Here is a 13,618-nt window from a genome sequence, read left to right on the forward strand (position 1 = left end):
ATCAAGGGGGTTAACATTAGGGAGGGAGAGGAATTATTTAAGTTTAGTACTAATGTAGGCACGAGGACGAATGGGTATAAACTGGATATTAGGAAGTTTAGACTTGAAATTAGACGAAGGTTTCTGACCATTAGGGGAGTGAAGTTCTGGAATAGCCTTCCGAGGGAAGTAGTAGGGGCAAAAGACTTTCCTGGCTTTAAGACAAAGCTTGATAAGTATATGGAGGGGATGTTATGATAGGATCGTTAATTTGGGCAATTGATCTTGAATTACCACCAGACAGGTCTGCTCAATGGTCTGCGGGGAGATGTTGCATGCGATGGGTACTGAGTTGCTGCGGAGAACTCCTTCTTGGGTGCTGGCTGGTGACTCTTGCCCACATGCTCAGGGTTTAGCTGATCGCCATATTTGGGGTCGGGAAGGAATTTTCCTCCAGGGTGGATTGGCAGGTGCCCTGGAGGTTTTTCGCCTTCCCCTGCGGCGTGGGGCACGGGTCGCTTGCTGGTGGTGTCTCTGCAGCTTGAGGTCTTCAAACCATTTTTGAGGATTTCAATAACTCGGTCCTGGGATAGGGGTTGTATAAAATTGGATGGGTGGGGTTCTGTGGCCTGCCTTGTGCAGGAGGTCAGACTAGATGATCAGATTGGTCCCTTCTGACCTATGAGTCTATGAATGCTACTACTGCCTTGTATTTCTATGAATATACTAAAAGAAGGCAGTAATAGATAGAGGAAGCTGCCATCCATGGAATGTTTCCCCTGTCCAGAAGCATATGAGAACAGAGATGTGACTCAGAATAGACTAGGTGCGAGAGAGAGAGAGAGAGAGTGTGTGTGTGTGTGTGTGTGTGTGTGTGTGTGTGTGTGTGTGTGTGTGTGTGTGTGTGTGTGTGTGTGTGTGTGTGTGTGTGTGTGTGTGTGTGTGTGTGTGTGTGTGTGTGTGTGTGAGAACTGTCCTAAGGGCCAATGGAGCAGGCTGACAGATGAAATGAAAATACTTAATTGTAACTGTACATAGCTAAAGAGCCCTTCAACATCAGATAGTATTGCTAGTTTCTCTTTCTTCCTAGCTCCTAAAGCTCTTCAGGAATCCAGTATCTAGGTGTTTGTAGACCACCTGTTTGTAGACCACAAACATCATAAGCTTGTCTTAAAACTTGTGAGGTTTTCTAAAATACTAAATGTTGGTTTTGTAGATTCTATTTTCAGTTTATTTCCCCATGACCATGAGGGCTAGACACACACTGTATGTACGGGAAAGTGTAAGTTCTCATTGACTCATTTGGCTGCAGCATTGGAGCTATAGGAAAAATACCAACGATTAAGAGTCTCATAATAAAGCGCTGAATTGGGAACACTGCAAATGTTAATAAAATGTGCATGTTAGCGCCCTTTCCCCGCACCTGTGTCTATGATGGGAGCCTCTCAGTCTCCGGGTCCAGGCGCCTCACCAAAGGGGCTCAGTGTCTACCCGAAGAGCCACGAGTGGCCTGTCTCCCAGGGAATCACGGAGATGCCCGGTAGCTCCCCCAGGAGCCACCGGCACACAGCGGCCCGGCCCGGGCACACCCCAGGGCGGGGCCTGCGTGCCGCGGGGAGGGGCGGAGCCGCTCGGCGCCAATGGGAGGCCGCGGGACCGGGAGTTTGCTGGGTGGTTTTACACAAGGCTGGAAGCTGCCGCTGCTCGCGGCTGGGCGCGCCCGGCGCGGGGATGGAGCCGTAGCCCCCTAGGCGACCCCGTACCCGCCTCGGCCCGAGCCCGGCGGCGGCCCCCATGGGGCTGAGCCCGGGGCTGCTGCTCATCGGCGGCTCCTTCGCGGCGTTCCGGCTGCTGAACCGCGGGCTGGAGCGGCTGGTGCCTCCGCCGCGCCCCGCGCTCCGCAACCGCTGGAAGTGGCGAAACATCTGGACCTCGTTCGCGCACAGCCTGCTGAGCGGCGCCGGGGCGCTGCTGGGGTGGGGAGCCGGGGGGCCGGGGGAGCCGGGGCGCTGCTGGGGTGAGGGGCCGGGGCGCTGCTGGGGTGAGGGGCCGGGGGAGCCGGGGCGCTGCTGGGGTGAGGGGCCGGGGGAGCCGGGGCGCTGCTGGGGTGAGGGGCCGGGGGAGCCGGGGTGCTGCTGGGGTGGGGGGCCGGGGAGCCGGGGCGCTGCTGGGGTGAGGGGCCGGGGGGCCGGGGGGGCCGGGGCGCTGCTGGGGTGGGGGGCCGGGGCGCTGCTGGGGTGAGGGGCCGGGGGGCCGGGGGGGCCGGGGCGCTGCTGGGGTGAGGGGCCGGGGCGCTGCTGGGGTGAGGGGCCGGGGGAGCCGGGGCGCTGCTGGGCCGGGGGAGCCGGGGCGCTGCTGGTGTGAGGGGCCGGGGGAGCCGGGGCGCTGCTGGGGTGGGGAGCCGGGGGGCCGGGGGAGCCGGGGCGCTGCTGGGGTGAGGGGCCGGGGGAGCCGGGGTGCTGCTGGGGTGAGGGGCCGGGGGAGCCGGGGCGCTGCTGGGGTGGGGGGCCGGGGGAGCCGGGGTGCTGCTGGGGTGGGGGGCCGGGGAGCCGGGGCGCTGCTGGGGTGAGGGGCCGGGGGGCCGGGGGGGCCGGGGCGCTGCTGGGGTGAGGGGCCGGGGGGCCGGGGGGGCCGGGGCGCTGCTGGGGTGAGGGGCCGGGGCGCTGCTGGGGTGAGGGGCCGGGGGAGCCGGGGCGCTGCTGGGGTGAGGGGCCGGGGGAGCCGGGGCGCTGCTGGGCCGGGGGAGCCGGGGCGCTGCTGGTGTGAGGGGCCGGGGGAGCCGAGGCGCTGCTGGGGTGAGGGGCCGGGGGAGCCGGGGCGCTGCTGGGGTGAGGGGCCGGGGCGCTGCTGGGGTGGGGAGCCGGGGAGCCGGGGCGCTGCTGGGGTGAGGGGCCGGGGGAGCCGGGGCGCTGCTGGGCCGGGGGAGCCGGGGCGCTGCTGGGGTGGGGGGCCGGGGGAGCCGGGGCGCTGCTGGGCCGGGGGAGCCGGGGCGCTGCTGGGGTGAGGGGTCGGAGGGGCCGGGGCGCTGCTGGGGTGAGGGGCCGGGGCGCTGCTGGGGTGAGGGGCCGGGGCGCTGCTGGGGTGGGGGGCCGGGGGAGCCTGGGCGCTGCTGGGGTGGGGGGCTGGGGGAGCCTGGGCGCTGCTGGGGTGAGGGGCCGGGGCGCTGCTGGGGTGAGGGGTCGGGGAAGCCGGGGTGCTGCTGGGGTGGGGGGCCGGGGGGCCGGGTGAGGGGCCGCCCAGAGGATTCGGGAGGCCTGGGGCAAAGCAATTTCGGCAGCCCCTTCCATAAAAAAAGTTGCAATACTGTAGAATACTGTGTCAGAGGGGTAGCTGTGTTAGTCTGGCTCTGTACAAGCAGCAAAGAATCCTGTGGCACCTTCTAGACTAACAGACGTTTTGGAGCATGAGCTTTCGTGGGTGAATACCCACTTCCTCAGATGCATACCCAATACATATGTTAGTCTATAAGGTGACACAGGACTCTTTGCTGCTTTTATAGAATACTGTATTGTCATGGGGGGCCCCTGCGGAGCCTGGGGCAAATTGCCCGAATTCCCCCCCCCCCGGGCAGCCCTGGGGGCCAGGGCAGCTGGGGGGCTGGGGTGGGTGGCAGGCATGTGCCGAGGGGTGTCGCTGGGGCCAGGTTCGGCTCTTACCCTGTGCTCTCTTGCCCAGCAGGTTCTATCTCCACCCGCAGATGGCGGAGGACCTGATCAGAACTCACTCCCCGGCTGCACACAGCGTTGTCTCAGTATCTATAGGTGAGCAAGTCCCCGCAGCATCCCGCACCTGCTCTGGCCTTCTCTGGGCAGCCCCGCTAACCCTCTGTGGTGTGTTTCGGTGGCTCTTCTTTTGTTTGCCAGCTGCGGGTGCCAGCCTGGAGCAGGGAGCACCAGCTGGGGCAATGCCCTGGCACAGGGAGACTTTCCAGGCTTGCCTGGTGCGGCATGGGGAGTGCTTAGACCACTGTGAGGGGCGCCTGGGCTGGAGCAAGGCAAGCCCCGCCAGCTGGATGGGAATCTGAAGACTATTTCTGGGGGAGGGGGCTGGCTGAGTGGCCCCACAGCAAAACAGGTGTTCTAGTGCCAACCTGAAAGCTCATTCCAAGAGAGTCCCCACGCTGTGCTGGAACATGACCTTGCAGCAGGTCATGTCCAGGCTGCTGCAGGAGCTGGGGGTCTTGGGAAAGGCCAGCCCTGGCTGCAAGTTTGTGTACAGGCTTTAATTGTCTGGATAGATCTTTCTTCCTTGGAGGGCAAAGTCCAGAGCAATTCTTGCTGGGGTGTGCAGGCAGGAGTGGCGAACAGAGCATGTCTCTCTACGTTCCTTTGTCTTCCACTATAAGAAGTTGTGATTGTTTGGCCTGAAAGTTCCTCTGTTTTTCTTTTCACTGGTGAGATCCCAACAGCCCCTGAATCTCTGGTGACCAGGGCTGGCTTTAGGCCGATTCGCCCAATTCCCAGGAATCGGGCCCTGCGCCTTAGACACTTTTTTTTTTTTTTTTTAAACTTACCCCGGGTCCCTGGCTGTGATCTGCTCTGGGGTCTTCTGGGTGGTCCCACTCCCTTGAGCGAAGCGCAGACGGGAGCGCGGCAAGCCCCGCGGCCCCGCTCTCCCGGCCGGATCCCCGGCCGGAGTGCGGCAAGCCCCGCGGCCCCGCTCTCCCGGCCGGATCCCCGGCCGGAGCAGCGCAGCAAGCCCCACTCTCCCAGCCGGAGCTCCGGGCCTTTAAATAGCCTCCAGAGCCCTGGGGTAGTGAGGGGCTCCGGGGGCTATTTAAAGGGCCAGGGCTCCAGCTGCCTCTGCCACCCTGGTCCTTTAAATAGCAGCCAGAGCCCCGCCACCTCCATGCATTCCCCAGGGCTCCCGCAGCTATTTAAAAGGTCCAGGGCGGGGTAGAAGCTGGGGAGCCCTGGGCCCTTTAAATAGCCCCCAAAGCCCTGGGATAGCAGGGAGCTTGGGGGCTATTTAAAGGGCTGGGGCTCCAGCTGCCTCTGCTGCACCCCCTGCCCTGCCCACACCAGCCCCGCTCCCCCTGCCTGCAGCCAGCTCTGCACCCTGTGCCCACAGCCAATCCCTGTCAAACCCCCTGCCATGTCTCTAGTCAACCCCTACCACATACCGCTGTGGCCCTGTCCAAAGCCAGCCAGCCCCACACACACTGCTGCCCGCACCAGCCCTGCACACCCTGCTCTGTCTCCAGCCAACCCCTGCTGCATCCCCGTGCCTGAAGCCAGCCAGTCTCACACTCCTGTGTCCCCAGCCCTGCCAACCCCTGCTGCATCCCTCTGCGGCCCTGCCTGAAGCCAGCCCGCCCCACACACCCCCTATCTCCAACCAGCCCCGCACCCCCTGCCCTGCCTGCAGCCAGACCCTACCTCCAGTCAGCCCCTGCCCTGCCTCCAGCCAGCCCCATGTCCACTTGTGCCCTGCAGTTCCCAGGGCAGTAACCCTGCACACCTGCCTCATTGAGGGGGGCAGGGAGCAGCTGGGACCCACACATGTGAAACGGCAGTCATTAATAACCAATCAACAGCATATATGATGCAATGTATATAATTATGGAAAGTAAATAATACATGAAAGAAATGAGAGGCTTTTTTTTCCACTTTTTTTTTTAAGTCATCCCTGCCAGGGCCCCACCGAAAATGTTCGAATTGGGCCCCGTACTTCCTAAAGCCAGCCCTGCTGAGGACAGAAAAGTAAATGCAGCCTTGCCTGGTACTGGGCCACCCTGGTCTGGTGATGTCTCTTTCTTGCTCTAGGCATATGATCACCCTAAGCCAACAATGGCCCCATTCTCAGCAGGGACAGTGACTTCCTTCTGCTGATCCATCCCCACTGTTCCCTCCCCCATGAGGTGAGGTAGTGGCAGCATTGCTTGTTGTTCCTGCATTGAGTACAGAACCTGTGGAACGCATGCTAACAGGCTGGGCAGCTCTCATCTGCTAACCACGAGACCCAGAACGTTGTCCGAATAGCTACTGCCAAAACATTGCACCTTAAAGAACTAGAGACGAAAGTTACTGACTCCAGACTGGTAGAGACCCTAGGCACAAAGCCTCAACCCTGATTGCTGCCCTTCTTTATATGAGGGTAGTGGCCAGGGGTGGGGAGTTGTCCAGCAGTTCCACTAGCTAGGGTCTTTAATTGAGGAGAAGGGTGCCTGTAGTAAATTTGAGGAGAGAGTGGGGGGCAGCTTTGATGCCCTGCTAGGTTGTAAGATCTCACCAGGGCTGCTGCTGTCTGTGTTTTCAGACTGTGGGAAGCTGGGGCAGCTTTGAACTGATGGTGTGTGTTTGTGTGTGTGTGGTGTGAAAGGGGCACTGAGCACAGAACTTGGTTCTGATCCTGGACGTTTGAACTCCTGCTTTGGCCTTGGAGTCACTTCACCTCTTGGTCATCTCCTCACCCACAAAGGAAGCTGACACAGACGTTGTGTCAGGGTGGAGAGGACTTGCTCAGTATTACAAGGTCTGATGTTTTTGGAGTGGGTGAGGTGTCAAAGTGCCATTGATGCCCAGATTGAGGTTCCTGGTGTCCAAGCTTGGTGGCTAGGCCTGCAGGGTCACAGTGTGTTGGGGCTCCACACTCAGATTGTGCTCACACTTTCTAATGTGATGTGGTCCTTGGAGTCGAACGGGGACATTCACGTGGCTACGGGTCCCGCTGTCTTCTCCTGCTACGCTGTTACATTAACTCCACAGTTCCTACTAACAATCTTTTGCTGGGTGGGGAGGGATTGTGTATCGGGGTGGTCTAGTTCTTATCTGCCTACCCCCAAAGGTTGGTAATTCCAGATGCGCAGAATGACTTGTATGAAAATTACTTGAGATACTCCTCCCCCAAAACACCCAGCTGGGATGGGACCCTGGTGTCTCCTTTCCCTGCCCCTTCAGGAGGTTCTACTGACACTGACCGTTTTCCTGCAAGATTGTGTCATATACTTCTATTTGTTCATAAATCCTTGAGGATAGGGAGGGACTGTGACAGACAGGCAATAGAAGCTATGGCTCAGGCAATAGAGAAGGATGATAAGTGTCTAGCACCACAGGTCCCATTTTTCGCTGGTCCTTAGGCACTGTCAGAAACAATACTCCAGCTGAGGCCTAATCAGAGCATAGTAGAACGGAAGAATTGCTTCTCATGTCTTACTTACAATACTCCTGCTAATACATCCCAGAATTATGTTTGCTTTTTTTGCAATGGCGTTACACTGTTGACTCATATTTAGCTTGTGATGCACTATGACCCCCAGATCCCTTTGCGCAGTACTCCTTCCCAGGCAGTCATTTCCCCTTTTGTATGTGTGCAACTGATTGTTCCTTCCGAAGTGGAGCACTTTGCATTTGTCCTTATTGAATTTCATCCTATTTACTTCAGACCATGTCTCCAGTTTGCCCAGATCATTTTGAATTGTAATCCTGTCCTCCAAAGCACTTGCAACCCCTCCCAGCTTGGTATTGTCCACAAACTTTGACTGGCTAGGTGTCTAAAAGGTAAGTGGCACTGAGTTGCTATGGAGATTCCTGGTGATGGGACCTTTCTTCTTTCACAGGATATTTTCTCCAAGATTTTGTGGATATGTTGTGTAATCAGAAGCTTCACCAGTCCTGGGAGCTGCTTTTCCATCACTCGGTGGTGAGTCTCCTCCAGTTGTCACTATGGGAAGGAGTTCAGGGTGCATGGCCTTACTAGTCTGAAGACAAATCAGTCAGTTGGCTGGCAGGGACTGGACATCTGACCAGTTCACTGAGGCAGAGCCTGATCCCCATCGACCTCTTGTGGACATTTCTGGAGGCCTGGAGGGAGCTGTGTTCAGCTCCTGCTTCTGCTGGAATATGTTAGTTTAGTTCTATCTGGTGCAAAATGTCTACATTTGGCTTCATTACTCTTGAAACTACGCATGACACGCCTGGATCCTTGTGGCTGGAGATGATCAGGGTAATTACAATTGCTGTCCCCTGGGCTCAGGCTTCTCCTCACTCTGGGCTAACAGGCTAACAGCAGCCTTGAGGAACAGGATGGGGGAGGAGGGGTGCCCTCAATAGGTTCTAAAATATGTGCCCCTGAATTCCACCTCTGCCTGGGGGAAGTGAGAGAATATGCAGAGCCCTCTCACACATTCTGCTGAGTTGGGCAGGGTAGAAGGGGGGTGTGTAAACTTGAGGGGGCTGGGAGAGGGAGACAGTAGCAGGACAGATGAAATAGTGAGATGAAGTGAGGAGAAAGGAAGGACTTCAGAATGAAGAGTAAAGAGATGTGCCAGTCTCATTCCTCCAGCTATTAACTATCAAAGGGCCAATAAGCAGGGTGATGAATGTGCCCCTCAGGTCCTCAATCAGCAAAGAGAAGAATATCCAAGGGAAAAGGGGACAGCAAAACTCAACTGACAGTTTGAAGTGTTCCCTAGAAAGGGAGGGGAAGAGACCTCAGGCCACCCAGAGAACGGGCAGGGAGGGAAGGCAAGAGAAGGAAGAACAAAAGTGAGGGACACACATGACAGTAACTTTTTCTTACTGTGCGTCCCCTCTGGTGCTAAAGCTTATGACACTAATGTTGATGTGTGCATGAGCCTGTGTCATCTGTGCGCATTCTGCATTTCTCTCACACAAGTCCCACTCCCTCTAGTAAAACTGGGGGTGCTCTATTGCTGGGGAGCAGCCCCTTCTGCTCACAGAAGGAGCCTAGGGTGATGTCTGGTGATGTGTTGGCAGCACTGGGCTGGGGACTATCCCATGGGGTGGAGAAAGTAGAAGCCTGGAAGCCTGTTCTCATTGCAGACTCCCAGGCTGAGGCTGTTTCATAACTAATAAATCCAGCGTTATACAAACAGTGACCTGTGCATTCTGCTAGGATGGGAGGCAGCCCATCCCATCCTATATCTGCTTCACACAACTTGAATCTTTGCCAAGAGAGATCATTGCACCAGTTCCTGCCACGTACTTTTCCTGGAATCTCAGTTCACCTCTGCATGAGTTAAAGTTCCCAGTGTGGAAGACTTGGCTTTTTCCATTACACGCACTGATCTCTCTAGGCACAGACACTTGGTAAAGGGGCTTGGGGTGTCTGTGAGCTGACATGCTCCAGCATGTGAACTAAAGAACAAAACCCAAACAACTTGCTTGCCCCTCATTAGCTGTCCCCCAACATCTCTCCCCCACCAGACCCTCCCTGCACTGGCTATAGGCTCAGGCTGTGCCCAGAACACACAAGAGCCAATAAAACCTGCACTCAGGGCTTAAATTCAGCTGGAGCTGTCCAGAGTGGAGCTCCGGTAAATATTTTCAAACATTGGCTCCAGCTTGGTGCTATTGCGGTTCTCAATTGGGGGTCCATGGTCCTTTGGGGGGGGGGTACAAGTCAGTTTCAGGGGGGGTTATGGGGCCTCAGGGTGCCCTCTGTGTAGCTGAAGCCCTGAGCCCCATGATGCCCCCTGTGGAGAATGGGGGGAGAGGGTGCATGGTGGACTATGGGAAATACTCTGAGAATTTAAGCCCTGTCTGGACTCCTTACCCAGCAGTATGGGAGAGAATAGAGAGGTAAATGCAGAGGCTAGTGGGTAGCTCCAGTGAGGGTGAACCAGGCCCCGATAGTAATTCCGTACCATGGTGCCTGCCTGGCTGTTTGGGGCCTCGGTCCCTAATGACTGTAGTGGGAGGGTGCCGGGGAATGGACTGAATAACAGCTCACAAGGGTGCAGGGTAGGAGCAAGAGTATCTGGTAGGGGGCAGGGTATGGCAGGCAGATCTGAGAGAGGTGCTGTGCTGGAACCTATGGGAGGATCTTGGGGGACTCCAGAGGGTGAGTGAGGGTGGTTTGGTGCAGTGGTTAGACCTGCTCCTCTCACAGGGTCCAGCATAGGCCCTGCCTGCTGTGTCATCTGGGCTTGTTGCAGGATGGGTCAAAAGGTCATTGCAATAATACACCTAATTCAGGCCAAGCCAGGGAGCTTAACCGGCAGGAAGCAAATAATCTCATTAAAGAGCCAGTGCAGAGGGCAGCATGAATGGAATAAATGACAGGCAGGGGCCCCTAACTCTCAGGCACGCAGCGCTCTCTTCCCCATGGCCTCTGGAGGGAACAAGGAGCATGAAATCCTTCCTACGTCTCCACCCTTGCAGCTGCTCATCCCAGTTCCCTGGGGGAGAGCGCAGTGCCCGGTCTTCCTCTTTCTATTGGGCATCTCTTGCTTGTGTGACTTGCGCCTGGCATTTCCTTCCGTGAGTGGCTGTAACTTTTCAGTGAGGAGGCTGCATGGCTGTTTGCAGTGCAACAAAGGTCCTTAATCCCTTGAGAGAGTGAGTCTGTCATGAGGGGGGGTGGAGGGAACTCCCTGAGCTCCTGTGTGTGCTGCTTAGTTCTCCAGCTAGCTGCAGTCCTGGGATATGAGTTTTCCCTTCTCATCTTGCTGCTCATCTGTTTTTCCTATTTGCTGAGTGCTAGGAAATTCCTGTTGGAGTGGGGCCAACTTTCCCTGCTTGGGGCCCAAACAAGGGCTAGGTCTCTGGCTGCAGTAGCTGCTCCTGCTGTTCCTTTCTCCTCCTCTGTATTGAGCACCTCAGTTTGCCCTTCCTCACCTGCTTGTGCAGCTTACAGCAGAAGAGGTTGTCCAGCACTGTACAAAGCGATGGGATGATACCAGCAGGCTATTGACTTAATGGAAATTGGATGGAAAAGTAATGGGAATCGGGGTCCTGCAGGGTTTACAGCATGAGAACAGAGCTTCTAAGCCCTGCACGAGGGCTGTGGTAGGGGTCCCTTATTGGGCAGTGGGGGCAGGTGGTATTTTGGGGTCCCTTGATGTGTCTATTTAAAAAACAAGCAATCTTCCAGGAGTCCAGGGGCTAGTTAGACCCTTGATAAATCTTGGATTTTAAGAGTTTACAAAAGTGAAATTTCGCTGCTGTTTTAGTCTTTTGCACTGATTTATATTCGCCAAATTGCTGCTGTTCCACTGTTTAGCAGTGGATAACTTTGTACATGTTTTGGCCTTTCTGACAATGATTTGGGGCCCCTGGAAGATAGTTGGGAAAGGCAAATGTCCCCTTTGCTCCTGGTAGCACCAGGCCTGCCAGCAGGCAAGAAAGACTTTGGGGGGTGTAGTCCTGCATGGCAGCCACTGCCTTGTTTGCCCACATCAGTTCCACTTTGTTGAGTGTGGTGTCTGAGAAGTAGTTTCTAACAGGTAACTTCACCATTTCCCTGCTCTGGGTCTGAAGATCAGACTGCTAGCTAACCCCCTTTTCTTTCTCTCATATTCAGGTGCTTATCTGCTTTAGCTTGGCAGTGCTGGTTCATCAATATATTGGATTTGCTCTTGTGGCTTTGCTTGTAGAGATTAACTCCATCTTCCTGCACCTGCGACAGATTCTGCTAATGGCCAACCTGATGCACACCACCTGTTACCGCCTCAACAGCATCATAAATCTGGGCACCTACATAGTGTTTCGCATCACTACACTGGCCTGGATGACACGCTGGCTGGTCCTAAACCGTGAGAACATACCGCTGGCAACATATACTGTGGGCACAGTGGGCATGGCCATCATGACACCCATGAACATCATCCTCTTCTACCGCTTACTGCGCAGTGACTTCCTCAAGTCCAGCCGGGAGGCGTGGCGGGAGAAGGAGAAATAGTTCTGCCCCCATTGCCCTGCAGGCTGTCCAGAAAATCAGCAGCCCAGGGGTCAGACAGGAGGGACTGCAGCCAGCGGAGAGTAAGCACTGATGTGTTCAGGAGTGCGTCAGTATCTTGTTTGAAGGAATGGAGGACAATTACAGTCCTCTCAAGATGAGATTCCTGGGCTTTTCTGGGGGCTGCAGTTGCTTTATAACACCACCTGACAGCTGTGGGGAGACCGAGTGGACATGGCAGGGAAGGAAGGCCTTTTCAGGCCAGAATTCAGGGCTTTGTTTCCCCCCTGCACCCTCTGCTGGGATGATCGGTTGAGGAGTGGCTGCTTGCGGGAGCTTTGAAGAGGATTCTGCAGCAGCATGGGGCGTGGCCTAGATAAGGAGAGAGTTGTCCTTCCCACAGTACTGAACTTAGAAAATCATCTTAGCTTTTTGAAACACCCTGTCTCTGTGCAGCTGGTCTGGAAATCCTCAGGGCCCCCCAGGTACCTGCATGGTCTATGTCACCATAATTCATAACAGTTGAAAGTATCAAAACAATTTCTCCCAAGCCCCCCGCTGTGTGTGAAATCTCACTGAGGGAGTGCTAAGCTGAATGTCTACAATTTGCATTTGTCTCCTAACCTGTGAGGGTTGTGGTCTCCTCTCTTGCAGGCCTGAGTGGCACAGTCCAATTCCAGCCCTTGTGATAGTTCTTTTCTGCACTTATGAGCCCCCTCTTAAGGACTGACAGGTTAATTGTCCCAGAGGAACATAGTTGTGATGGAAGGTCGTGGTAATGGGGTGAGACATGAACTCTTGGGTAGGTTGAGCCAATCCATGGGGTGGGGGGGGGTCAGGACAGAAAGCTTTAATTGGACGCTTTTCGGAAGGGAGCTAGTGCAGAGCAAAGGGGTGAGGTTGCGGGAGCTCTGTCAGGATTTGCAGTTTCATTCATAGATGTAATAAGTTTCAGTAACTGAGTCTGAATCACTGACCTGGTCTGTGTCTAAGAGGATGGTGTGGAATCTTCTGACCAGCTGCAGAGGGGAAGTGGATGTCTTGCAGATGTGGCTTTTTTGGGCATCTAAAAGGAGTAAAGAGTCCATCAGGCTCTGGAGGCTGTGAACCCACTTAATAATCTGTGGGCAGATGTCTGCGCCCTTCTGGGCTCCTGTCTTGGAGCAGCCTTTGCCATGAGGACAAGGACAGGAGGAAAGTGAGCAAAAGAAGTGATTTGGACTTCTTGAACCTCAGAGAAAAGTTGGTGTGGTATGGACTCCATACTGTGGAGTTGTCATGAACCCCTCCCAGCCCTAGCATTCTGCCCCACATGCTCCTGCCATGCTTGCTTTGACTGACTTTGAGTTGTGGGGGAGGGGAGGGAGGTGGAGTCTGGCAGGACTCTGTTTAAGTTTTTAAACCCTTTTTACATCCTTGTTCATCAGACTCTCAGGTGACACAGCAGCCCTCTGGTCAGCCTCCCAGACCCCCGTAAAATCTTGACAGGGCTAGATGTCCCCTGGGGCAGAACTCCACTCCCCCTGGGTCCCAAGTGTGGCAGTGGTTTTCTGTCTCTGTAGTTTTCTGACCAAGCCCCTGTATAAAAGGGGGAGTTCTCCAGCCCAGGCTCGTGTACCAGCTCTGAGAAATCTGTTAGGCTCAGCAGCAGTCCTGGTTTGGATGGGCTCACAACCATTCTCCTTTCAGCTGAAATCCCTAGTTTGGTTTTGATGCTGCAGGGGGACAGTCTGAAACAACTGGCTAAGAAATGCTGAGACTGAGATGCCCATCGTCTAGGAAGGCGTGTGGAATTTCAGCAGGTTAAAAGGCAGCAAATTCTGGGGAATCCAGGTATATTCCTCTCCATGGTGGGGAGAAGACAAACTGTGTGGGAGCAGCCAGCAGTTGGGAGCTGGGGTGTAGCCAGACCTGCATATGTTTCCATTTGTTCTGCAGGCTGGAAAGTGCAGCAAAGCCTTCAGGCAAGAATCTGGAGTTTAGGGTTTTGATTTGTCAC

General features: G+C 55.7%; 1 protein-coding gene across 1 annotated transcript; it reads left to right on the top strand.

Annotated features, from left to right (window-relative positions):
• Positions 1-1,773: 1,773 nt before the first annotated feature.
• Positions 1,774-13,192, top strand: TLCD2 (TLC domain containing 2). The gene is made up of 4 exons (XM_050929304.1): positions 1,774-1,955; positions 3,658-3,740; positions 7,538-7,620; positions 11,245-13,192. Exons 1-4 carry the CDS (start codon positions 1,774-1,776, stop codon positions 11,620-11,622), a joined length of 726 nt encoding a protein of 241 aa, XP_050785261.1. The 3' UTR covers positions 11,623-13,192.
• The last annotated feature ends 426 nt before the right edge of the window (positions 13,193-13,618 follow it).

The sequence above is a fragment of the Gopherus flavomarginatus genome, chromosome 19 (genome assembly GCF_025201925.1).
Source record: "Gopherus flavomarginatus isolate rGopFla2 chromosome 19, rGopFla2.mat.asm, whole genome shotgun sequence".
In the NCBI taxonomy this organism is placed as follows: Eukaryota; Metazoa; Chordata; order Testudines; family Testudinidae; genus Gopherus; species Gopherus flavomarginatus.

Excerpts from the sequence above, each read along its gene's own strand:
- TLCD2 (XM_050929304.1), top strand. The coding sequence starts at position 1,774 with ATGGGGCTGAGCCCGGGGCTGCTGCTCATCGGCGGCTCCTTCGCGGCG. Across the intron at positions 1,956-3,657 it reads GGCGCCGGGGCGCTGCTGGG|GTTCTATCTCCACCCGCAGA; the intron begins GTGGGGAGCCGG and ends CTTGCCCAGCAG. Across the intron at positions 3,741-7,537 it reads CGTTGTCTCAGTATCTATAG|GATATTTTCTCCAAGATTTT; the intron begins GTGAGCAAGTCC and ends CTTCTTTCACAG.